The sequence below is a fragment of the Oenanthe melanoleuca genome, chromosome 9 (assembly GCF_029582105.1).
Source record: "Oenanthe melanoleuca isolate GR-GAL-2019-014 chromosome 9, OMel1.0, whole genome shotgun sequence".
NCBI classification, from domain to species: domain Eukaryota; kingdom Metazoa; phylum Chordata; class Aves; order Passeriformes; family Muscicapidae; genus Oenanthe; species Oenanthe melanoleuca.
This window is the reverse complement of record NC_079343.1, coordinates 6,370,958-6,395,658: the sequence shown is the minus strand read 5'-3', so window position 1 is coordinate 6,395,658 and position 24,701 is coordinate 6,370,958. Positions and strand designations below refer to the sequence as shown.

Sequence of the window (24,701 nt, the reverse complement as noted above, 5' to 3'; positions counted from 1 at the left end):
GAAAAGTATGAAGAGCTGCTATCAACTGAACTGTTTATGCATGGACAGTCACAGAGTTGGGAGGACTCAAAGTCTGTCTGTGCCACAGCAGGGTCTTTATCCTTTCCTTTGTCTGACCACTGCTCAATCATACAGCAAAAGAGCAAGGAGGCTTCCTTATCTGCTGGTACTCATCAGATATATTTGAAAATTATGAGATGAGACCTCACACATGTCCTTCTGAACAAGGCATAAGACACTGTTTTACATGGTCAATGAGGTACAAGCCACATACTGAACAATAATGGGAAATTAAAACATTGACCGTCTGAATCTAGAACAATCCACAGCACTTGGTGAGGCAGGCATCCTGTGGAAAAAACAGCATGCAAGCATGTTAAGAAACACTGTCACAAGGCACCTAGAAAAGGAAGTAAAATTAGCTTACATAAACCTTATTTATGCCATCTCCCAAGTGGTGAATGCAAGTTTAATCACGTTATTTCCCAAAGGTCTACGGTGTGTAATAAAATATGCTTCTTGCATTCACAAAGAATGTTCACATGTGGTCCTTGCCATGCTCTCCAGAAATATGTGACACCAAAACATGTGTGTATTGCACAGGGAATTCAGGATGCTCTTACCCTATCTCGAGTGAGGGTCTGTGCCCTGTTCTTATGAACAATCCAAATGTAACCTGGAGGCTGGATCCAGGCTTCTCCATCCACTTGCACAGGAACACCCTCTTCTCCAAGGATTGCTATCTTTACTGTCCGGCACTGCAAGGAGTCACTGGGTCAAAAAAGCTCTAAAATATTGATTTTCCAAAAGCATAAGCCATCTCTGTCTTGCCAAAGCCTCTCCCCAGGTGCTGTAGCTTTGGTGCTAATTGAGGCACACATATCTGGGCAGCAGGACACACCCCACCCTTGAACAGTGGGGTACACCTGCTTTGTCTTTGGAGTAATCTGTATTTGAGTTGTTTGTCTAACTCCTACTACAATGAATGCTAGCAAACAATTCCATACTCAAATTGCCCTTGAGCATGTCCGTTTCCAGCCCTGGTGGATGCTCTTTCCATGGACCAGAGAGAGCAGAAAGAAGGGCTTTACAAAGTCACCAGCTTGGAGAGGGGGCAGGCAGGAAAAACTCACAAAAGCAGCTGTACCTGTGCAATCCGGTGATGCTGTAGGTTTATCACACGTGACACTGCCATCTGCATGCTACCAAACACGGCCACCACCTCCAAAATCTTGTCATCAAAGGAAGGGGCTGTAAATGTCTGCCACACACAAGGGAGAAAGAATTCAGCTGAGGCACAGCTCTGTTGGAGAGGTTTCCTTTACCCCTTATTGGTGCCAGCCTGGGGCTGGCTTTCAATTGTACTCTTTAATCTGTATAAAATTAACAACAAGGCTAGAAGGTGAAAATCTGGAATGAGCTAGGAGGGAGAAAAAGGAGGCTTCCAATGGCTAAAGTATAATGTAGATATGAAGGCTGTAGGCCACAAGACAATTTTTCTTTTAGGAGTAGGAACTCCATTTCCAAAAAATACAATATTTCTGAGTGACTCTAGCTGCCTTTGCAGTCAAGGGGCCTTACTTCTCTTTACTTCCCTGTGGGGACAAGGTCAACCTAAAGAGCTTCCTGCAGGTCCAAATGTTCTGGTGATGTGTTTTTCTGAATCATTACAAACTGCCTGGGTATAAAAGCTGCTCAAGGTTGGATTTCAGTATCTCAGCCACATCCAACAGAAAGTGCATGCAGACAGGCCCCCTGCCCTCTTCTTCCAGGTACCATTTTCAGAGGCTGGGACCTCAAAAGCAACAGTAAGTAGAAACATTTCCTGTATGGTCTTAGAGAATACTCACATCATCTTCCTTGGTTCCCCCCCAGAAGTTGGTGCCTCCTGCATAGCTGGGAATGTTGAGTACAGCAATCCCCTGGAGACTAGGCAGAGGGATAGGTCTCCCATCGCACTGCACAGAAATGAAGGCAACACTACTCTCAGCCCAGCAGGAGAGAGACCCTTCTGCCAGAGCACATGCTCTGTGGACAGAAAACAGCCAGCACCATCTTAGTAATACATTAATTCAGGTTTATTCCTGGTCATTCTGGGCCTAGAAGTGTAGAAAGTATCCATTCAAGCCTCACAGCCACACATCTTCTGCAGACATGGATTTTAGAGAGATACTCCTGCTTCTTTTCCTCTAACAGGAACATGGCACACCCAAAAGACTTGTCAGAGCTCTTGATTTTTTTCTTAAGAAGGCAGAATAAAACTCTGAAACATCCATGTGAGAAGGTCTTCTGCTGCAAGCTACCTGTTTATGCTCTATATGATCTATACAAAAATATTTATTTTCCAGTTGGATGAACATTGTAGCACAGTTAAATTCAGAGCTTTCCACTGCACCCACCATATAAAATGATGTGCTCACGTGAGATACTACGTGGAACATAACAATCTTATCCATGCTGAACACTGCGCTAGAAACAGCAAATACTTTCCAGCAGGATGATACTTCTTTCCTTATGGACTGAGAATACAAGTTATGCTCTAGAACCAGGAAAAGCCACTTTTAGTTAGCTCAGGGGGACATATAGCCAAGTACATTGTTTCAGGCAGGCAATTGTCATCAAGTGAAATCACCACGCCAAAAATCACAGTGCCTGAAGGAGATGGAATTAGGCATCCCAGTCTTAGGAGCAGAAGAACATACTAATTCCTCACCTCCAGCAAGACCTTCTGCTCCAGGTTTTTATATGTTCTGTGCAGCAGCTCCTTGGTCCCCAATACTCCATACCACATCATGTTCTTAGTACGACTTCTAAGGGGACAAACGAAAAGAGAAAAAGTCAGCACAGACATTTACCCTTTTACTAAGAAGGAATAAAAACTTCACACATGGTACCTGCTACATCCTAAACCACAAAGGTGCTCTGCTTCCAAAAGGGTCAATTGCTGCAAGTGGTCACTGTGCTAAGAAAATACTGCCCTTTAAATAAACGTCAGGTAGGAATCAAGCACGAGTAACAGACACTACCAGAAACATACACAGACTGCCCTGGCACAGAACTTGTCCACCTCATACACCAGGACATTGGCTGTATTAGCTCATATACAGCAAATGTAGCCAATCCCAGGCTACAAAAAGCATCCTGCAGTTGCTCAGCTATTTAAAAGACCAAACCAGTGGTTTGTATTGAGTCAGGATCAACATCAAAACCAGTCTCTGCCGCATGTAGAATGAGACATGGTTCTCTCATAGTTAAATAGCAAGCCCAAGAGAAAAATCTGTGAGTGAGATGATATAAATAGAACCAAAGTGCTAAATCTGCACCAGTGTAGCAACTTAAATACCTTATAGCACAATAAATCAATAACTTATATCTTCCATCATGATTTCAAGCTTGAAGGAGCATTATGTAGACAATACAGCTGTTCAGTACATTGTACACAATCAGCTTCAGAATCACACAGAAGCATGAAGTGGTTCAGTCACTTTTGGCATCAATCCAAAGGCCATTTAAAACCAAACCCACCTGCATTTCTCTGGATGCTCATCACGTTTGTTGTTGAAGTCCAAAGAAATCTTTGCATCCAGTCCAATTCCAAAGTAATTATTCATTACACACTTTTCTGTGTAACATTCACTGCCAAACAGAAGAAAAAAACTTCCACTCATAAGTCTCAGTACCATTTGATGCATATCATTTAGATTGGAAAAGACCACCAAGCCTAACTGTGTCACTGCATGTGTAACTCCATAAGCCCATTCTTAAACTGTACAATCCAGCATATGGATCCATTTATGTAACTCCAGGTTGTTGTAGTCCATTACTTTGGTCCATGAACTAATCCCCATCTCTGTTGAGGTCCATTTGCAAATGCCCACTCCCTCCCTTCAAGCTCCTGAGCATACTCACAGATTTTCAGGCTCAGAGTTAAAGGGATCAGCATGGATCAACAATCGGCTGATGACAGAGCTCCCAGGCAAAGAACCTGACATGCCAGGACGGATATCTGCAGCAAAATTGACCATGGAAAAGAGCATGATTAATAATAACAGAAAACAGGTAACTTCAGTCTCAGAGACAAGACAACAAGAGTTGATACATTCTTTCCTGTCATTCATGAAGAAAGTAAATAGCATTTGTGCTTTCTTTCACTCCAGAGGTTAGCTCTTTTGACAAGGAGAAGGCTTTCTAGGGCTGCCTGCAGAGTTTCTGCCTGACAGTGTACTGCCTAAGGCTAGCAGCACAGTTGTATAGAAACATGAAAAAGGGAAATAGGAATGTACTCTCTGCAGCAGCTTTTTTGTTCCAAGGTAAGACACGCAGTATCCATGATATAGTGGATAGAGAGAAAGGAGCAGGACTGAAGCTATGATCCAAGTTGTTCAAGAATTACTGTCTCCTGCTTCTCAAATTATTAACTGGTAACCTACAAACACTAGGTTTGTCAGAGCAAAAAGAAATCACCTGCTTCCAGAAGGAGCAATTTGAACAAGTAATTTGGGTGAAGAGATGGAAAGATATTGCTACAGTGATAGGGAGAGGTTGCTCCACACCATGTGGAAGGTGGGAATTCTGCTGGGTCTGTGCACTTCCAGTCACTTCAGCCTTCACATAAAGCAAACTGCTGGTCCCAACCTATGGCTGCCATTCTTCAGAAACCTTTCTCATCAGCATCATCTCCCCCTTCTCATGGTTACTTTAAGATAAGTATCTCCTTGCAATTGGCATCTAAATTTTGCCCCCTCATGGCATTAATAAAAATCTGTGTCCAAGTCTTAGCTGGAAAGCACTACAGCTCATTCCAAGCCTCCACTTGCAGTTATCCACAAAGGGATTTCTCTCATGGTTGACCCTGCATGAAAGGGCATCTGGCAGGACAATCTCATGTTTTCACATGGGGACTTGCAGCCTGTACTGCACTCACCCATGCTCCAGTTGGCTGCCTCGGTGGGAAGTGGTGGGTGTTACACTTACTTGGGTAGAGGATTTTTGTGTTCAGCATTGGCAAGTTGTCCCGGCTTCCTGTCTGGGGAGGAAGGGATGCAGAGCTGCCCAGTGACAAACTTCCTTTGTTTATCAGTCTTTCGCAAGGAGACTTGGAGGCTGTAAAACACAACACAAACTTGGCTGCTGACAAACACAGTGCTGTGATTCAGAGCAGCACAGGCCAAGCAGCAAGACTAGGTTAGGAATCGCTCAATAGCAAAACACTTGAGCCCATGGAAAACAAAGAATTGACAGAACCAGTCATTAAGAGACAGAGATGTCACATATGTGCTGCTGGAAAACCTCACAGATTGGAAGTACCAAAATGCCACAAGAAAAATACTAGAAATGGAGATATGTGCCAGCAGCACAACAGACAGGGTATTTGGCTGCAAATCAATATGCAGGGGAAGTTCCAAATGTATCTGCAGTGATCAGGGATCTCTAACAAATTACTCACATAATACAGTTATTAAAGCAAACTGGCTGCTGTTCTATGTCATCTGCAAAGGATGACATGAAAAGTGCTCAAGACTGTCCTTGTCCAAGCACTGAAAGCCAAGAGAATCCAGATTACTGGTTCAGGTGCAAGAAAATTCTGAATCCTAGTTTTCATATGCTAAGATCATGGACCAGCCATGAGAAATGTAGCAAAAAATGGGGTGTATAATGCACAGGCTAAAACACAAACATGCAAGGCCTAAAGAGCAATCATGTAAAAATTTGAGAACACAGAAGATAACACACATAACACCTCCTTTCCTTTTTACAATGAACAGAATTATAATCCACAGGCAAGATCTGCATGGTGGCAGCTCCAGAGCAGTACCTTTTCTCTGGCTCCTCCCTTTGGACACTCCGTAGCTGCTGCTGTGTGATGACTGCATGGAAATCTTATCCTCATTCCTCAGTTCCTTACCCTCCTCAGAGGCTGAGAGACTGAGGAGGAAGCCCTCTTGCTCCTGGGTCTGGGCATTCTGCTCATCTACAGCTGTATGGAGAGATAAAGTAGGTGAGTGCCTCACTGCTCTTCTAGCAAGGAATACCTTCCACTAATGTAAATAACAACAGGATGGGACTCTAAATATCCCAATTCCTTAAAGGAAAGAACAGGAATAACACAAAGCTTTCCTTTATCATTTGTCTCAGCTCTGCTCTGGAGAGTTTTCAGAACCAGGCTGGCTTAGCCTCCTTGTTTACTTTGCTGAGCTCTTTAGCAGTGAGGCTCTAAATAGAAGTGTCTATTTTTAATGCCACAGGTATTCAGGCATCCTGAGATGTAAACTATGCTAGAGGTGATGGGCTCCCATTCATTTGTACTTGGATGTTGCCAGGAATTCTAACCAGACAGATATGAAAGGATTAATGAATTTCCTGTTTGTTTAATCTGTAGTGGTGCAACAATATAAAGCACTTAAAAAGGGAACTTAGACACATATAATCAAAAAGGAAGAAAATAGCAGTCAGTAAAAACCAATACAACCAGAGGAAAGAATCAGATTGCACATTCTGAAAGAAGAAAACAGTTTGGAAAAGCTGAACATATACATCTGAAATGTAACTGGAGTTTGCTTGAGAGCTGGTAAGATTTAAATGCGAACATGCTGCCTAAAGAAATCAAAACTTCCTTTGCATGCAATCAACAGGTCTTTTCCTCCCCAGCAGCCCCTGCCAGGGCACAGTTCTGAATGCCCTCAGCTGCTCTACCAGCTCACCCCCTTCTTTCAGTTTGTTCCTCTCCCATGTGCTGACCCTGTAGTTCTGCTCACAAAGTAATCCAAACTCAAACCCACTTGCACGGCAGAAACAGGAACACTTCTGGTTGGATGAAGCAAATTGCTTGGGTTCCAAAAGAACTTCACAAAAACCAAATAGCCTAAGGTAAGCAGCAGCAAAGTGAGGGAGCAGTGAGGTCAAGGCCTCCTACTTCACCAGAAGCAGGCTGTTTGCTGGACTTCCACTATTCACCTTCAGCAAATGTTGTATACAATGCTGCAGTGCTGGAAATCCAAGCAACATTGCAATGATTTGTAACTTACTACACAGCTGTTCAGTGTGCACACCTGGGTGTGCATGGATGTTATATCTGCAGTTTCAATGCTTTATCTTCAGTAACAATCTGTTAACTATTTCCTTTGGCCTCAGTTAACCCCTGACTTTGTGACTAATACTTGGAGACCGATGCCTTTCAATGCCTTGGAGCATTGGGGGTGTGTGCCTGGAGAGAGACAAGGGTGAAGATGTGGAGAAGAGGGTCAACTGCCTAAGAAGTAAATGTCAGAACAGAATTGACTTGCATCAAAGTGCAGTATTGTAAGTTTTTCCCAGGGACAAAGCTCATTTAAGAGGTTCCTGCCTTCTCCTGCAGTTGTACCACAGCAATGTTTTGCTGGGCTCTGCTATAAAGAGATTGAAACAATTTAAGTTAAAATACTTAAAATCCCTTCTTCCCAAGAGTTTTCAGATCTGTTTTACAGCAAGGCCACACAAAGAGCTGCACTGACACAATTGTGGTATGGGTGGGGACAGACAGGAAATGCAAATTAACAGTGTGAGAGGGTAGGAACTTCGTAAACTAGCCCACTGAAAGAGAACACACCTTGAACTTCAGACTCATTTACCAAGCAATGTTTCCAAAAGGTGGGCTTGGCAGAGATGACACTGAAACTAAATGGCCAGGCTTACTGAATTGCTTCTCTAGCTCAGGAAATAAAGAAGCTGCTTTCAATAAAGAAGCCTGCTGCCCCCCAGAATAAAGGAAATGTATACATCTTAAGAGGCTGTAGGAAGCGACAAGCAGGACTCCTGAGGGGTTACCTTTTTCTGCATGCTCTATTATCTGGCGAATGGCTTTTTTCAAGCTGTTGGCTCTCAGCATGAGCTGCTCTCGAGGACGGAATATCTGGGGCCGCGCAGTGCATGCCGAGCCCACCGAAAGCTCACTTGAAGAGTCACCAGCACTGCCCGACCCATCCCCATCCTCTGTCTCCTCTGCAATGGTGGGAGGAGGGTTGGGCAGAGAGGAAGATGCTTGAGATTCATCATTCAGTGTCTTCAGCAATGAGTCCAGCTTCTCCTTCAGGACAGAGCACTACATGAAGAAGAACAACATTTGAGTAGAACTAACAGTTGCCTGGCTAGCTCATTCTTTTAGTGCTAACTGAACTGCTACTATGCCAGTTCTCTGAAAACAGCAGTTTTACACTTCAGAAGTAGGAACCCAAATATTTTTTTAAATGTTACCTTCCTGGCCATGACCTCTGACTCCTCTGAGCTTTCTGTTGCCTTCTCATAGGCTTTCCCTACTCGAGCCACAAAATCCTTCACTGTTTCACAAAGCACTCTAGACAAAGGAAGAAAACAAAATCATGCAAGGATTGTTGCAGGATTTTCACAGTGCAATTTAGAGCAGTTGTCTTCTAAGTACTCACTTGGCTGAGGATATCACCACTGAGTGTTGGTCAGAAGTCAAAATTTTGGACAAATGAGCAGCCACAGAATCTTCATAGCAGAGAATCTTCTGCACCTGTTGACAATCAGAAAGAAGCCACTGGGTGCTGCTTCCTATCATTCCAACATATGCTGTGAAATCCTGGCTCCTCTGAGAGTACCTATCTCTCTACAGATTCTTTTTGCCCTGAGAAAGTTCCACAGTCCAGGGCTCTGTTACTCAATGAAGACCTGAACCTGATGAAGAAACTAATTCTGAATCTACAAATCACCAGCAATGAAGTTCTTAGAGTCTCTGATCAACTGCAAATCTAAAAGCACTGTGGTTTTTCATGACAGCTATGCAGCATGCCACTATTTCAACAACTTGATGTCATGAAGCAAATAAAAGGCAGTAATTTCCTTTCTGTTCCATTCCCAAGTATCTTCTCCTCATCCCTCATCATGGTTGTTGATTCTGGTAACCCAACCTCCACCTTCCTCCATAATACTTCACTGACATAAAGCCCTGGATCTTTGCAGCTCTGGCTCCACCCATGGCTCAGCTCTGCTCCAGTGGAGCTCAGCCACTGCCTCTCCAATCTTGTGTGCTCCAAGGCTGGTGCTCCAGCCCCCTGCCCCTCATGAGAGGTACCTCTGAATTCTCACTGCAATCTTCAGTGACTGTGGAAGTGGAGGCCTGGCGAGGGAGTTTGGTTTCATACACCATGATGCTCCACCTGTTGAAAATCATACTTGTCACTACAATGCACATGGTTTCCCCTGTTATCCAAACATAACAGGTTAGAACTTCAAAGGAGAACACACTGCACTTTGGGGAGCCATCACTGATATAAAGAAGACACAGACTGGCAATGGAAATACAGAAGGGCTAAACTGGGGAAGAAGGAAGGATGACATTATGAACAAGTATTCTACAACACAGGGAACATCTCTATACTTCTTCCCTCTCCACAAAAATTCCATTGGCATTACTTGATTCAACATAAGAGATGCCAAAATTCAACTTTAAAGACATGAGATAGTTTTAAACATACAAAGATATATATACAGGAGATATCAACACCAAGGCTTGACATCCATTTCTGCATTTGGCTGTCATTTCTAAGCCAAGCTCAAGATAAATTAGTTTAGATTTACCAAGAAGAAATTACTTTTTAAAAAAAGTCATGACTTTAAGGCTGTCTTAGATTACAACATAAGTTTGTTTTCAGACTACTACAAAGGCTGATAAATTCAATTGACGAGGACTCTGCGACAGAAGAGAGGACACTGGAACCCAGATAATTTCACTTGTTACTATTCTGCAGCAGAGACATGGAAAGCCAGACCACTTTCTTTTGCTAGAGGGTGACAGTAGATCATCAATGACAAAATGTTATCTGGCATTATTAAGAGGTCCAGAAGCCTGGCAGAGTCAGGACTGCCCTGTTCTACTTGGAAGGATATCTTCACACAACTCTTGAAGCACAGATGATGTTAGTGATGGGTTACCCACCTGTCCAGCATTTTGGTACTGGCCCTCTCCAGCTTCTCCAGGATCTGTGGGAGCTGAGTGTCATCATCACAAGCAGAACCCCAGCCTAAAACACGGGCAAGGTCATTCCCTGTTCCCAAGGGCAGCACTCCCAGCTGGCACTGCATTAGAGAAAAGGAAAACAAAAGTGATATTCAAATGGGGAAACACAAGCCAGGAACAGCCATGAGTAACATGACTGATTCCTTCACACACCAGTCACTGCGAAAAAGCTAATCCCAGGGTGGGAGAACATAACTGGTTGGGGAAAACAGCCAGAAAAGCATACAATTAAAGAAAAATTTCCTCTACTTTTGGTTGTGAATTGAGAGAGGAGCATTTTACAGCTGCCACCTCGAGGAGCACCTCCCTATGGTAAACCTCCTAGAGGTTTATATTTAGCCATCAGGTGGTGCCATTGTGTTTCCACAAAATTAGCACAGACAGCTCCCAGGCAAAACACTGCATGATACCTCCACCCCATTGAAGTTTCTGCCTATCTCCAAGACTCAGATACTACACCACAAGAATTAAAGGGAACAACCTGTGTGGAACTCCCAACTTTTCTAACCACAGCCCTTTCAGAGCATATCTCTGCTGGTGATAGAGCAAGAGTAATCAGAGCTACTCCAAAAGCTGGATCTTGTGGAGGAACACTGGAGGCAGGCATAAAGAATTAATCCATTACTTGATTAATTTCTTGCAGAAAACTAGTGCAAGAGCACTGCTACAGTAAGTTTTCAGCAGCTTCAGTCCTCAGGCAAAGGACATCTGCATGACCAAGGAAAGTCCTCTTCAGCCCATACTGTTGTTACTTCATTCCTTCATCCAACCAAGCTCTTGGGGCATGTACCTGCTTGTGAAGGTTGAGGCTATCGATTTCAGAGAGAACCCAGCCAACACTTCCATCCCCACCGCAAACTAGAATCCGGAAAGTGTCAAATTTCTGGAATAAGCGTAAACTACAGAGAAGAGAAAGAAAAAAACAAGAGGGAAAAACAATCAGCTGTTACAGAAAGAAATTGTAATTCCTATCCAGGTAATAAACATGGGGGGGGGGGTGGGGGGAGGTTGCTTAAAGTAGGCACTGATTTTGCAATGAATATAGGTCACTGCCAGATTACAGATGAATTAAAATTACAATAAAGTTATAATTAAGGGATTATAAATACAGCTAAGCAAGTTACAATAGCTATTCACTACAGAAATGTCTCCCAAGACATACTTGACTACTAAAGCAGGGCACTTTTGTCTCTACAGAAGAGGTGACAAGCATGTGATAATTGATTAACAATTGAATTAACTCCTTCTTGAAGCTTTGCTGCATCCAGCCTAACACTAGTTATTCCTCACGGTTCTCAGTGCTCTGATGTCACTGCCTTCACACTCATGGCCACATCAATTAAAGCAAAGCTTCAAGAGGGGGATCTTCATGCAGTCAATCAGCCATGAGACAATTGCAAGAGGATGTAAAACATCACAAACTTTAGTCCTTCTGGGAAAGCAATATAAATCACTGCTCTGGTTCCTTGTCTGTCCCACAGGCAGGCAAACAGCTCACCAGTATGAATTTCTCCATTCACCCTTTCCAGAATAATAAAAACAACCTCTCCTGTTTGAAACTGTGCTTTCTGCTGAACATTCTTGAGATCTGCTCCTGCTTTTATTTTGGCTTTGTATGTATCTTTTTTCCTTATTATTACCTAAACAGGATTTGCTGTAGTACACGAAAATCCTTATTTTATCAAGTGCTGCTGATACACAAAAGATGAATACCAGGAATGACAACATCTTATGGTACAAGTCTGACTATCAGCAGCTGAAAATATTCAAATTATCAAGAAGCAGGCTTTACCCTGTACCATCACTTCCTTTTTAAGCAAATATAAAAGAGCAGCTGTTCTAGAAGTGTGCACCACAGCTCAAGAAAGTAACTGATTCCCTCCTTTCCATTCCTGCTTAAAAGCAAAATTCCTCATGACAGTCATTCTGGCTGGGGAGGGGAACAAGAAAAGTATCTAATTTTACAAGCATTTTATAAATTATTTTTCAGCCAAACACATCCCCTTGACACGACATTGTAGTTTAAAATGCCAGTGTTTTGCAATAAGCTATGGCAAAGAACCACAACAGCTCTCAAGGGAGCAGAACCCAATGATCACTTATCGAGGAACAGACACTCCCAGATTTATACCCCTGCATCTACATATCTAGTCAAAGACTTGGAGTCACTGTGAAGAGAAGGTGAGGGAAATTCACCTTGTTGGCTCTTATTATAAGTAGCACCAATTAATAACAAGTTACTTATATCCAATGCAATACAAAAACATTTGAAAGTGGGCAAACTCTTTTTTTCAAGTGAGAGTTGCAGAAATATACACAAGAAATTTATTTCATAGCACTCACTCTTTTTCTATAAACACAGATATTCTAGCATAATTTGGCAAAAAGTCTGAAATGTAACTTAGACTCTAGGGCAGAATCAGCTTTACCAAACACACTCATAAGAGTCTTTCCACAATATCACCACAAAGTCTTTGAGGGATGAAGTTTCCCAGACTTCTTGGGTAAGTTCTTTCTCAATGAATTTCATCTTGACAATATTAATTTGCTGTCTATGACATCCGTCTGTTCACTTGAGTTAACTGAAATTAACTCTTCTTAGCAGTACATCAGAACGCCTGTTAAAAGACTGTTTGCTGACAAGTTTTCTTATGGATTCAAGCTTTCCATGCTTGGTCTTCTTCCAGGGGAATGTTTCTGGAATTCTCCCAAAACACCTCAAGCTGTCCTGCTATTACTGATGAATGGATATAATAACTTTTTGACAACATTTTTGGTTTTAGCTAATCAATAACATCTAACACAGAACAAGGAAAACTCCTCCAAACCTCACATGTTTAGTTTTCTCTAAGGAATAGGTTCCCTGCTACATTTGAGGGTGAGCTTAATCAAATAAATCCCTTGTACTTTGTGGGTATTTACAAGGACTTTTTGTTTCCATAGAATATCTGCCTACCCAAGGTGAGGTCCTCCATTCATGAGGTCAAACACCTGAGCTGGATTCAGCAGTTGTTTGAATCTTCGTAGAAATTTTACTCCTTGGTTGTCTCCACTTTTTGAGTTGACAAAGACCAACAAAGGGCTTGTGCAGGAAGGGGGACAAGTAGCTTTCCAGAAACCTGTTGGGGAAAAGGGAAGAGAGAGGGAGGAAAAGCCAAGAGATGTGAAGCTGCCCATGGGGATGGATGGAGAGAAAAACCAACAACCCACACCCCAGCCCAGCTATGAAGCAGCTAATATTTTCCTTGTGCTTATGGCACTCACTGGGTGAATGCCAAATGTGTACAGCCCTGAATCCAGCATGAACCACACCTCATGCTGCCAAATGTCACAGTTATCTTGCAGCAGTATGCCAAAATTTTCAGCTTCCCCAACCTTCCCAAATTGCTTCTGCAATATAGTTATTGTCAATAAATTTAATCAGTTGCAGCTCAGCAAACACTGATATACACATTTGCAAAAACAAAGCCAACAATTCACTGCCAGAATCAGCAATGGCTTCCAGTGGCAAGTTTCAGCAACAGCAAAAGCAGGATTTCCAGCCGACAGAACCTGGCATTAATAGTGCCAGCAGAAGTGGCTGTGACTGTGAGGAAGAGCAAGAAGTGCTACTTACTAGGAATACTTACCATCTGAATCAATGCTGTTAAGAGCAGTAGGAGGAATGACAGACACTTTGCAGAGCCCAAGAGGGCATTTGTTTGGCAACAACTCTTTACATGCTGTGTGTACCTGAAAACACCACCAAAAAAGAATAATTCAGACTCTTTTGGACACCGTGGTATAACTCCTAAAGCCACCCAAAAGAAGTTGTAAGAGGAAGAAAGGCAGAGGGGGTGAAATGTCAATTGATGAATTTATTGATAAAGTTATTTTTTAAGTTATCTAATCAGAGCCTTCTACAAATTCTATTCTTTCCATTAGTATGGACTTTCCTACCATCTGAATTTCTGAGACCAGCACTTCAAGTGCTGAGAGAACTAGATACCAGATTCTGTGGCTTCAGGAGCCTTCAGGCATTCCGCTTTCAAAATCCCAGACTCAGCTAAGATCTGAAGTAGCAACAAAAGAAGAAGCTGGGAACTCAAGAGAATAAGGAAGCAAAAAACAAAGCAGGAAGACATGAGGGACATGAGAGGTAAGTGAAGAAGACGAAGCCACTCAAAAAAGGAAATACAAAGTAGAGCAGGGCTTTTCTGGTACATAAAGACTGCAAGATAGAGGACTTGCTTGGCATTTGAGCCCCACATTCTAAATACATACTTTGTGATATTTCTATTACTAGTACTATAGACAACTGGAAACACAGCAAGATCTGCATCACTTCAGTGGTTAGGCAAGAGCAATCCATTGCAATGGAAGGGAAATTGTTATTATTAAAATAGCTGAGTATTCTCTATAGTTTGTTGCACTTTTTCAAGCTGTAGAAATAACAAATAATGGCTTCTTAAAATCCAATGTGGTCCATGACTGAAGTTTTGATTCATGTCCACTGTAATAGATTCTTCTGTGAAAGCTCACTCTCAAAATAAAATTAGCTTTTCTAGAAGCTGGATACTTTTTTCAGGTCTTGCTTTTAAGTATCACAGCACCACTTCTGAGCGCAAATTAAATGTCTACTTCTTGCAGAACAATAAGGTCCTTCATGGCAAACACTGACAGCATGGTTAGAGATTTTAATCTAAGCAAGTGTCATTAAAAGAACATACCACAGAGCTGATCAAGAACTGTTCTTTTACTGAAATGATAACATTTATTCAACTCACCATGGCTTTGCACCACAGGCAACGCCAGTCTTGCAAGCGCAGGACACTGCCACAGGTTTTATCACACACTGTGCATTTAGCACTCACAGGCAGGTTTCCTTCCAGCCACTGATGTGGCATTGAGATCTGCAAAAGGTACAGAGGGACAGAAGCTTAAAGGTACAGGAAGCATCATGACTCTGAGATATACAGAGAAGTAACTCTTTATATGCACTATTTAAGGACAGCAAAGGCAATTTCTAGAAAACACCTGAGGACCAATTCTGGCATTTTACATCATGGTCAAGCACAAAGAGTCCAGGTGACTCACCCCAGGCTACCCAGGAAACACTGACTTGCATCAGACATTCAGATATGCTAAGATGCTGTTCCAAACACTAATTTATTTTTCTTTTGTTGAAACTTAGATCAAGTTCCCCATGCTTCCAATTACTTCATCTCAACTCCCACAGTCCATAGCAGTTTATTCCTACAAAGAAATCCCTTGCTATCCTGGCTGGACTTTTCACATAGAATCTCATGCTCTGACAGTAGAAATCTTTTCCATGTAAAGGCAGAATCTGCTATTTATGAAGTGAAAAAAAAAGCTATAGAACACAAGGCAGTGCTTCCATATCAAGGTAAGGGTGGAAAAGTTCAGACTAACACCTACCCCATCTTCATCCTCAATGATATCCTTCCCAATAGAGGCCAGAGTTGTCCACTTGCAATTGTTGGTTGCCCGCACAGCACAGCGCTTGTGGGCTTTAAACTTGCATACTAGGAAGGAAGAGAAGAGTATAAAAAATCCTGCCTCAGGAGGTCTAATGTGGCAGTGTGTATTTGGCTCCAGAAGAAAGCATGGGCACAGTCTACCCTTTTTAGCACCACCAAAATGATCAGCTGTAAGTGTTCTGATCTAGCTATTAATTCTTGCCTTGTCATTTCTGCCAGTTGCTTGTACAAAGCTTAGTGATCACCTTGTTAAATTTAATATGATTTACACAATTGCACACTCCTCCATCATTTTACACAGCATAGGTGTCACCACATTCATCTTAGAAGCATGAGCTGTGCACAGCCAGGCATTTCTAAGCCAAAGCTGAGAAAGAATAACCTCCTGGCACTCAAACATTTAACAAGGAGTTCTTACAAATACAATTATTGTCATGAATAGGAGTCTTCTTATGAATATTCTCTCAGATACCTCAGAAGTATGTATCTGCTCATTGCAGACACATGACTTCATAAGGGATGGCAGTATTTAGGTATATAGGCAAAAACAAAGACAAAATGAGGCTGTCCCTCCCCAGGCAAAAGACAAGGGCACACTCACCTTCACAGGACAGCCCATGTGACGTGACCCCAGACAAGGCCTCCCGACACACGTTGCAGTACGTTGGCCGGGCATGGGAGCAGGCATACCAGTTGTGCATCCCTGAGAAATGGTCCATGCTGTACTGGGTAGACTGATGATACAAATGTATTACAGCAAGGTCTAAAGTAGAGCAACAAGATTTTTTTTTCTCTGTGAAGACTTGCATGAAGCAGTCAGAAAAAGCAGAAAGGGACACTTGGTTACTATGAAAGAGTGGGCCACATGCAGTTTATACAAATTAGCTGAAACTCAAGAAGGTCTCTAAGGCAAAAGAGACTACCTGAAGAAGCCACACCTTCAATTACAGCTCCTATACCACCTCTCATCTTTGTTTTACTACAAGTATGTCTAGGGAAATGAACTGGAGAATTTATCCCCATTTTCAGATAGATTTTCCCATAACCTGACTAACCCCATAGTTGATTAGATTTTCACCAAGATCAGTTCCCCAACCTAGCACATCGTGTAGCAGAGAAATGCTTGTGCCAGCATAAGAGAGGCAAGCATCAGAGTGGAGAAAACACAAGACAGCTATTTGTGGTGGCAGTGCTGTCTCACTCAGCCCCATGAAGCTGGCAGATGGACTGGAGCTGGCAGAATACCAAGCAGGGAAGATGTGAACTAGGACAGGGAGGATAATTGAAAAACTAAAAGACAGTGGGAGAGGAACCTTGCTTCATAACCTATCCATGCTCTGAAAATTCGCTCCAAACTCCCAAACAAGCATATACAAAGCCAAACATGCTTTGGAGAATCACATCAATGTATTTGGGATCAATTTTACAGAAGGTCCTAACACTATTACCCATTATAGTCAATAAAATGACTTCTATTAGCTTCACTGGATGCTAACTCTTAAAAAAAGCTGTGATTTAGCAGAGGAAGCATAGAATATAAAGGAACATATTTTCCTATCTATTACCTCAAAATGTTCACGGTTTTGTACAGTCTTCAGTGCTGCAATCCAGTCTTCCATCTCTTTTCTGTTATCAGCACAAAGGATGAGCTTCCGACATGGAGTGATAATCTGAAGAGAGATAAAATGAGGAGTGGAAATGTCAGTGAAAGACAGCAAGAGAACACCATTTACCAGCTAGTGCAGTCTGTTGAAGCTATTTTCAGAGCTGCACAATGAAAGTTATTTGCACCTCTGAACCATGCTTCTCTTCTACCACAGCACATCTTAATTTTTTTCTAAATTTATAGAACCACTGAGATTTTAGCTGTCATTCCCAATACTGAATTGAGAAAAGAAATCTCTCATACCTAAATAACAGCACAACACAAATCAAGCACAGAGTAGCCGGAGTAATTATATGCAGACTTTGCATAAGTCTTTTTAAAACATTTAAAACTAGTAAGAACATTGACACATTTTGTTAATAACATAGTATACCGGTTTCTAGCAATTAATGAATCAGATAACATATTCTACAATATCATACTAAAAATTTATTTAGTTATGATGACTTGTTTAGTCTCCCTCGTGAGGAGGGGAAAAATAAAACAAAATAAGCAATTTGAATCCTCATGTTTCCTGACGGCTTGTTCTACATACCTGAAAGATAGTCTAACAAATGTTCCCCTATCAGGCTGAGGCAGTGGTGAGTTTGCCTCTGTCTAACAATTCTGTCCTCAGTTTGTTTGTACCCTGGGCTAATTCCCATGAAGTAGTTACCCTATGTTAAATAAACAATATTTTAACAAACCAGCAGAAGACATGCAGGGTGGCCAAAGCTTCCCTCTGTCCAGGGAGGGACCAAGTCCCTGTGTCCTCTACCACCAACTCCCTCTCCTTCAGTCAGCTGGTGGCAGCAGAGAGAAATAAAAGCTCTCTGCTTTTCAGAGGCCCATGTCCACTGTTCTCAGGGCTGCCCATCCAGCTCGAGTCCAGACTTGACTATGTATCAAACTTCATTCTTCCTAAGACAAAAGTCTTTCTTCCGCACAGTGTAGCTACCTCACTGTTTCTTTGTTCACACCACTGTATTGATTTCCATCAAGCTGACTTAAATTAGACCAATGCTGAAGTTTTTTCAAGACTTGGATTTAAGAAAAGCTGCATTAAGGTTGAGCACTGTTAACAAAAATCAAAAGGCTCCCTTTTATGTCAACTCTAAAAATTTCCAGCAGTCCAGACTCTCCTGCACCCCTCTACATACCGTACATGAAAAAATTTGTCTACATCATCTGCTTTTCAAACAAATTGTACCTAACATCTGAAAGAATGGATTAAAATAAACTAGGATTGAAAGAATGGATTAAAATAAACTAAGATTGTGTCAATCTCATAAGGCCCAACCATTCAGCCAAAGTTTTGTTAATGAACACTAAAACACCCACACACATCACCCCAATACATGATATCCCTGTTTTCCAGTCTGTTCCTCACTTCTCTCATCATCATTCATAAAACAGATTGAAAACAAAAGCTTTTGAAGTTTAACACCAAACTTTTAGTTGATGTTGAAGTGCCTCAGAGTATCTGACAAGAAATGTGGATGTAATGCCAACAAAAAAGATACACCTGGAAAGTTCTGCTTTATTTTAAGGTCTTCAATTTTCAAACTGTATATCTTTTCATTGACAGCCTGCAGATTCACCTGCAATAACACCACCTTACCCAGAGGCACAACCAATACCTAGAAACTGGTGCTACAGACACATTAAGTAGGCAAAGAAAGGAGCTAAATCCCTTTTTAAAGACAGGACTGGCCATTCATATTAGAAACACAGTTTTAATATTTGAAGCATTCTATCTTGGACAAAATGACCTGATCTGTATCAACTGTAAGCACACAGATGTAAATATTTACACTATTCTAAAAATAAAATTTTGAAAAACTCCTTCTCTCTTCCCTCACTTTCCTTTAAACATTTCCAGCTTTGAAAAAAATTATTTCCGAAGAAGGTAATCACAGGAATGTTTCTTCTTTCTTGGGAAAGCAGGAAAGCATTCAGTTAAATGTATTTCCATCAAAAACTCTTTTATGTAAGAATGGCTGCCCTAGAAAAACTTCTCCCAGAGCATGAAACCACTGATGCATAAATCAGTGTGAAGTTAGAGAAGAATAAGGGGCATGTCTGAGTCCTGCTAAGAGGAAGCAGCTTTTTCCCTGGAAGTAAAACCAAGGTTAACTAATTTGTTCAGACACCAGTGGGCCTCACTTTCTTCCTGGTAATTAGGCCAAGAACTATATCTATAACTAACTATCTATAGTTGCATACATACAACAGTAGCACACATAAAGTCCAAACATCCTAGGATGAAGCATCCAAGGACCTTTCATGGCTGTAAAAACAGGCAAATTCTGTAAGAAACTACCAGTTCATTTTGAATCACTGGCATGTTCTGCAGCATTGGGGAAGAACAGTTTCAGAACACTCCTACTCAGTGCTGTCCCTTTTCCTATTTTTCTGCCTTTTTGGGGGGACAGAAGGAAAATGCAAACTATAGCATAACTTTTAATCACACTGGAAGACAAGAAATTTAAAATATTGACATAAAATACAGAAATACAGACACTCCTTTGATAAGAATTAATTTCTGAGGCTACTGACTTCCTGCATCATTGGATAGGACATCCAATATAGAAAACAACTAATTTCTTCTTAAGTTACCTCCTGTATCATCTTAAAAATCCCCACATCCAGTGTTAGACAACCCTCTGTTCAAAGAACAAAGTTGAAGTTTATAAGACAAGAAGATAAATAAAGAGATCAAAAGATTTTCATACATGAATCATCCAGACAAAGAGTCACAGAATTAAAATAAAGGGTCTATTGTGTAATTACAAAACTGCAAATAAAAATGCAACTGTGCAGGATAAATATACAAAGAGCATTCCCCATTAGTCAGCTCAAAAGCAACATTTACACTGTGATTTATTGGCATCACCAGAGATTGGAAATAAAAGAATAAACCTCTTTAAAAAGCTTGCTCCTAAGGAGAACAAACTGGCACAATTCAGACTTCACTATGAAGGACAGACAAGATTTTAATGCAACCAGTGCACCAATTATTTGGGGAAATGAAGAAACCATACAGACCTGTTTTCCTGACTAATATGCAGCGGTATTACAGTTAAACATCTTAACAAGGATAATCAAAGAATCCAGAAAGGTGTTAATAGGGTCCCTTCCTGTGCAGAGCAGTTCAGCAGCTCTGCGGTTCACACCCCCACAACCTCCCCAGCCCAGCCTGGGTACCTGGCGAGCACCAGCCCCTCGTGCCTGCCCTGCAGCGCAGCAGCTGCCGGCTACTTCCTGTGCAGGCTGGTGGGCAGAACGTGCACTACGGCACCAGGCTGAACAACAGCAGCTCTCACTCACACTGCTCCTGACCCCGCTCCCTCCCTCTCCTTGAACCAGCTGTTTCAGCTCCAGACATCCACCTGCTGAAGAATACTGACAGAGGGGCAAGGCTCTTACATACACTGTGCTGTCCAGGCAAGAGTGATGATCAGTTTAACATCTTGCACAAAAATAGAATCATTCTTGTCATCCAAAAGAAGCCACACCAATCTTCCCCCTGGAAAGCTGTCGTTTCCCAGCCAGGAGTCCAGGGAGTTCTCAGCTACAGCTGCAATAAGCCAACACTCTGGAACACAAGTCTTGCTCATCCTTGTTGGTGGACATGGCTACAAAAGAGCATGGTCCAGCTATTTTTTTTTAAGTTCCGGCTCCAGCTTTTGACTAACATCCTGGAACAGTATATTCCACAGGATGACGACGCACTAGGTGAAGAAGCATTTCCTTTTATTTGTTCTAAATTTACAAAGCAGTAATGTCATCCAGTGACCTCTTGCTCTCATAAATGGAGAGCACGAAAACGACAATCTGATTGCTTCTGAGTTAGGACGAGGGCTGCCTTACCAGGAGTTTAAAAAAAAAAAAAAAAAAAGCCTTCAGATTTATTTTTAATCTCATAGATTTTTGGCCTGTTTGGGGATTGGCAGAACTCTGAGCATGCCTGGCCCAAAACAGCTCAGAACTGTATCTAGATATGAGCAATTATGCAAATTAAAAGAGCTTATTCTGCTTAAAAAGTAAATATTAAAAACTTTTTTGATCCTAAATGCTACCGAAATTCTAGGTGTGATTCTTTAGATTTCGCTCGTTAGTAGAAACTGGGTGCCCAGTGCTCACTCATCACATGGTGGTATGATTGACATCTAATCCTGACCAGAAAAAGAGCACCACAGTCATGGGGGGAAAGAAGTCTGCCAATCCCTCTAATCACTCCCAGAGGACACATGGGAATGGCAGGAATCATTAAAGACATTTCAAATCAGGATACCAGTTAATTATGAACTTCTCACAGCATATGAAACCTCTGAAATACATTTTGCAGAAATGGGGGTGATAATTAGGTCCCCAGCAAGTAGTTATGTGACCTCCATGAGTCAAGTCTTTTAGAGAAATTCTCAGTTTTCAAGCTTGTCCACTCTAAATCTAAAAAACCCTAAATCTGAAAATAACCATGCCTTCATTGGCTGTCTTGTGCAAACACAGACACTCTTAACACTGAAAATTTAGCTTTATCTCCTCTCTCTCTCTCACATGGCCCATTCCCTCTTACCAGCTGTTAACCCCCACCTCTCATGTTGACCCACACTCCTCTGTCCAAAACTAACACCAGTTTACTGACATTTCAAATCCAGCCAGCTAACAAACAACAGAGCCAACCAAAGAAAACTCCTCATTTCATGTTCTAAAAATGGACTAATGCCCCTGGATGTCCTTCCCTGATGAACAGCTGTGAATAATAAGATTCAAAAGGCAATCCAAAAAAGACTCCTGTAATAGACCAAATTTTAAACAGAAATCTGATATACTTCACCCTTTGTTGTACTGAGCAACCTTCCCCTCCCCAACAGTTGGAGCATAAACTTCATCCTCTTGTCTTGCTGCCTCCCAAGACAACTTTATTATCTCTGCTCACCTGGGGCATTTTCTGGCTGCCCAGAAACTTCTCAGCAAGAAAGTGACAGTCTAGCCAAGCATGCCCTGGGACTGTTTGTTATCAGAGTACATCTGGTGAGCTCAGTGACCACAAAAGATGGCAAAACAAGTTAAGATCACACTGGCCCAATCACAGAGCTGATAGAAGAAATGCTGTGGGGGGAGATGGGGGACATTAAACTCTGCTAAATATAATTTTCCTGATGTGTACATTTCTCAGAATGGCCAAATGTGGTGGTATGAGAACACCTGCTCATTCTGACTGCTTCCTTTTACTCATATCCTGTTCCAATACAGACTTACATTCAAAGCTGCTAGCCATAAATCCCCCTAAGAGATCCTGCAGTTAATGACTTGAGTACAGAAACAACATGAATTTCTGGAGCTCTGGAGACCTAGAAGCTAGAAAAAATATAAAAAGCTGCAAAACCTTCAGTTTGATCACACATAGCAAAGGTAGGGAAACCATCCCCCATCTGCAGTTAAGTGCTATGTCTGCTCTGTATGGTGGAGAATGATGTTGGCATCCTGAGATTCCAAGACTCAGGAAGGAAAACTGGGTGAGATTGTAATGAGAACCCAGCCATTCTTCCATTTCAGCTCCTGCTTCAGTGACACCAGTAGTGAAATGAACACTGGAATACAGTAATACACCTCACCTGTATTCATCATCAAGGTTCTCAAACCAGCAATCTACTGTGTTTCAACCACAATTACTGAACTCACACAGGGCAAAATGGTTAAGTGTGGATTAACAAGTGCCACTCCCTCAATTCTGAAAAAGGGAGAAGAAAACACAAATTTGATATTCAAACCAGTTAAAATCTTTAACGTCTGTCTCAATGATGTCTGTTTCTGAAACAATCTGGAGCTCAGCATCAGGCGAGCAAAGCCTTAAGCAGTGAGTCAGTGTGACTTCAGCAGGTCTCCACAGTTTGAAAGATAGCAAAAATATGAGTATCAAAGACTTATGAGGGTCCAAGGCTTGCCTTCCTCCACAGATTACAGTCCTATTCCATTTCCCAATTCATCTTTTACCTAGTTTTACCAACAAATCCACTCCCATTAACTCACTGCAAGAGGTCAGTTAAAGCTCTCTAGAATTGCACAAATTCTCTTCCCCCAAAATCTGGATGATATGGGAAAGGAAAAGTAGCTTTTTATGTAACACTGGAAAAATGCACCAGTTTTATATGTTTTTTTATAGTGCAAGATCTTAATTTCCTGCTAAAATGACCATCTTCCACCTATGGACACTCGTTTCCACCAAATGAAACAAGTCATTAATGTTCTTAGAGCTGCGCCAAATTCCTTTCCCTTTTTTTTTTTTTTTTTTTTAAATAGCAGTAACAAGATTTTCCTCAAAGCCCTAAGTGCCCAAATCTCTGTTCATAATACATCAGCTATTTTATCCCCAACTTCCATGTGGCTGTTTTACCTTCATTTTCAATCTATAAAATCCAGGACCACTCACTTCCATAGGAAAGCAGGTCCAGCGTGTGTTGTGGTCTCTTTAGGACCATTTTTACATTATTAGGTTCACGTACCTTGCAATCTGTCCCTCCTGAGCCAGGGCAGCAGTGCATCTTCTCTGAGCATTAGCACTGGCACTTATTGCGTTACACTGTGCCGCAGGTCAAGTTCAACTCGTGCTGACCCTCCATCTGGGATTTCTCCCAGTCCCTATCCTCCCCCATGCTGCAGCGGGAAACTAGACCAGTCACAGCATTATCCCTGGGAAAATTATCATCTCTCATACCAGGGTCACATTCCTACAGGCTTCTGGAAACTGTTCCTAAACAAGGCACATTCCTGTACTTGGCAATCGGTAAGAGGAGCACAGACAAGAACAGAATTTTAAGACTTTAGCAACAACTTAACAGATGTCAAAAGCTAGAACATGCAAGGTCTTTGCCACTGTTAGCAGGTGAGAAAAGCAATGGTCTTGGTAGTTCAGGCCTGTTAATTCCAAGAGATCTCCAAGCACGAAGCAAAACCCAACGGGAGTGGATAGGGTGGCTGTACCAAGTGCCAAAGAATATTAGCATATCCCCATTACCCACACACCCTCCACCTCATGCAGTAGATGCACATGCATCCCTTTACCTGTTTTCCAAAGGACAGTCCTGCCAGGAAGAGTTCCTAAATAAAACCATTCTATTCAGAAAGGGCAGCCCATTTAGGAAGGTAAAAGATATTTCAGAGAAAGCTTCCTATTCACTCAAACAGAAGTAAACCCATGAAGAACAGAGAGGCAGGACTGTTCCCCAGTGGTAGAGCTGCTGTCTCAGTGGGCTCACACGTGGCAAGGCTAGCACCCAGTAAGTCACAGCACTGGGCAATAAAAGATTCTTATCAGTGGTAGGAAAATTACCTATTACTGAGAGTTTATTGCTCGTAGCAGCTCCTCACAGCTCTCTAACTTCAGCAGTGTTGAACAGAGGCTGGTGGCTAGGACAAAAGGAAATTAATAGCTTTCAACAGCTTGATGAACCCAGGAGCTTTCCACACTGGGCCACCAGACTAAGACAAGCCCTGTTCATGCACCATGACAAGTACCAGAAACAGGGAGGCAGTATTTCTGCACATAATGCTAGCA

The 24,701-nt window shown here is 41.9% G+C and overlaps 1 protein-coding gene across 9 annotated transcripts in view; it reads right to left on the bottom strand.

Annotated features, from left to right (window-relative positions):
• DGKD (diacylglycerol kinase delta) overlaps positions 1–24,701 on the bottom strand; it is a 58,433-nt gene that overhangs the window by 10,533 nt on the left and 23,199 nt on the right. For 8 of the 9 annotated variants that reach the window (XM_056499287.1, XM_056499288.1, XM_056499292.1 and 5 more), the window contains 20 exons: positions 17,061–17,165; positions 16,097–16,229; positions 15,434–15,540; positions 14,782–14,907; positions 13,645–13,747; positions 12,972–13,134; positions 10,806–10,914; positions 9,935–10,074; positions 9,071–9,155; positions 8,418–8,512; positions 8,230–8,329; positions 7,804–8,077; positions 5,816–5,977; positions 4,975–5,103; positions 3,910–4,006; positions 3,526–3,636; positions 2,714–2,810; positions 1,851–1,958; positions 1,148–1,261; positions 624–758 (listed from right to left, as the gene is read on the bottom strand). In XM_056499287.1, coding sequence (XP_056355262.1) covers positions 624–758; positions 1,148–1,261; positions 1,851–1,958; positions 2,714–2,810; positions 3,526–3,636; positions 3,910–4,006; positions 4,975–5,103; positions 5,816–5,977; positions 7,804–8,077; positions 8,230–8,329; positions 8,418–8,512; positions 9,071–9,155; positions 9,935–10,074; positions 10,806–10,914; positions 12,972–13,134; positions 13,645–13,747; positions 14,782–14,907; positions 15,434–15,540; positions 16,097–16,229; positions 17,061–17,165 — 2,493 coding nt within the window. Of the gene's footprint in view, positions 1–623; positions 759–1,147; positions 1,262–1,850; positions 1,959–2,713; positions 2,811–3,525; positions 3,637–3,909; positions 4,007–4,974; positions 5,104–5,815; positions 5,978–7,803; positions 8,078–8,229; positions 8,330–8,417; positions 8,513–9,070; positions 9,156–9,934; positions 10,075–10,805; positions 10,915–12,971; positions 13,135–13,644; positions 13,748–14,781; positions 14,908–15,433; positions 15,541–16,096; positions 16,230–17,060; positions 17,166–20,573; positions 20,738–24,701 lie in introns of those variants that run through there. The other variant, XM_056499294.1, reaches the window with a different exon arrangement.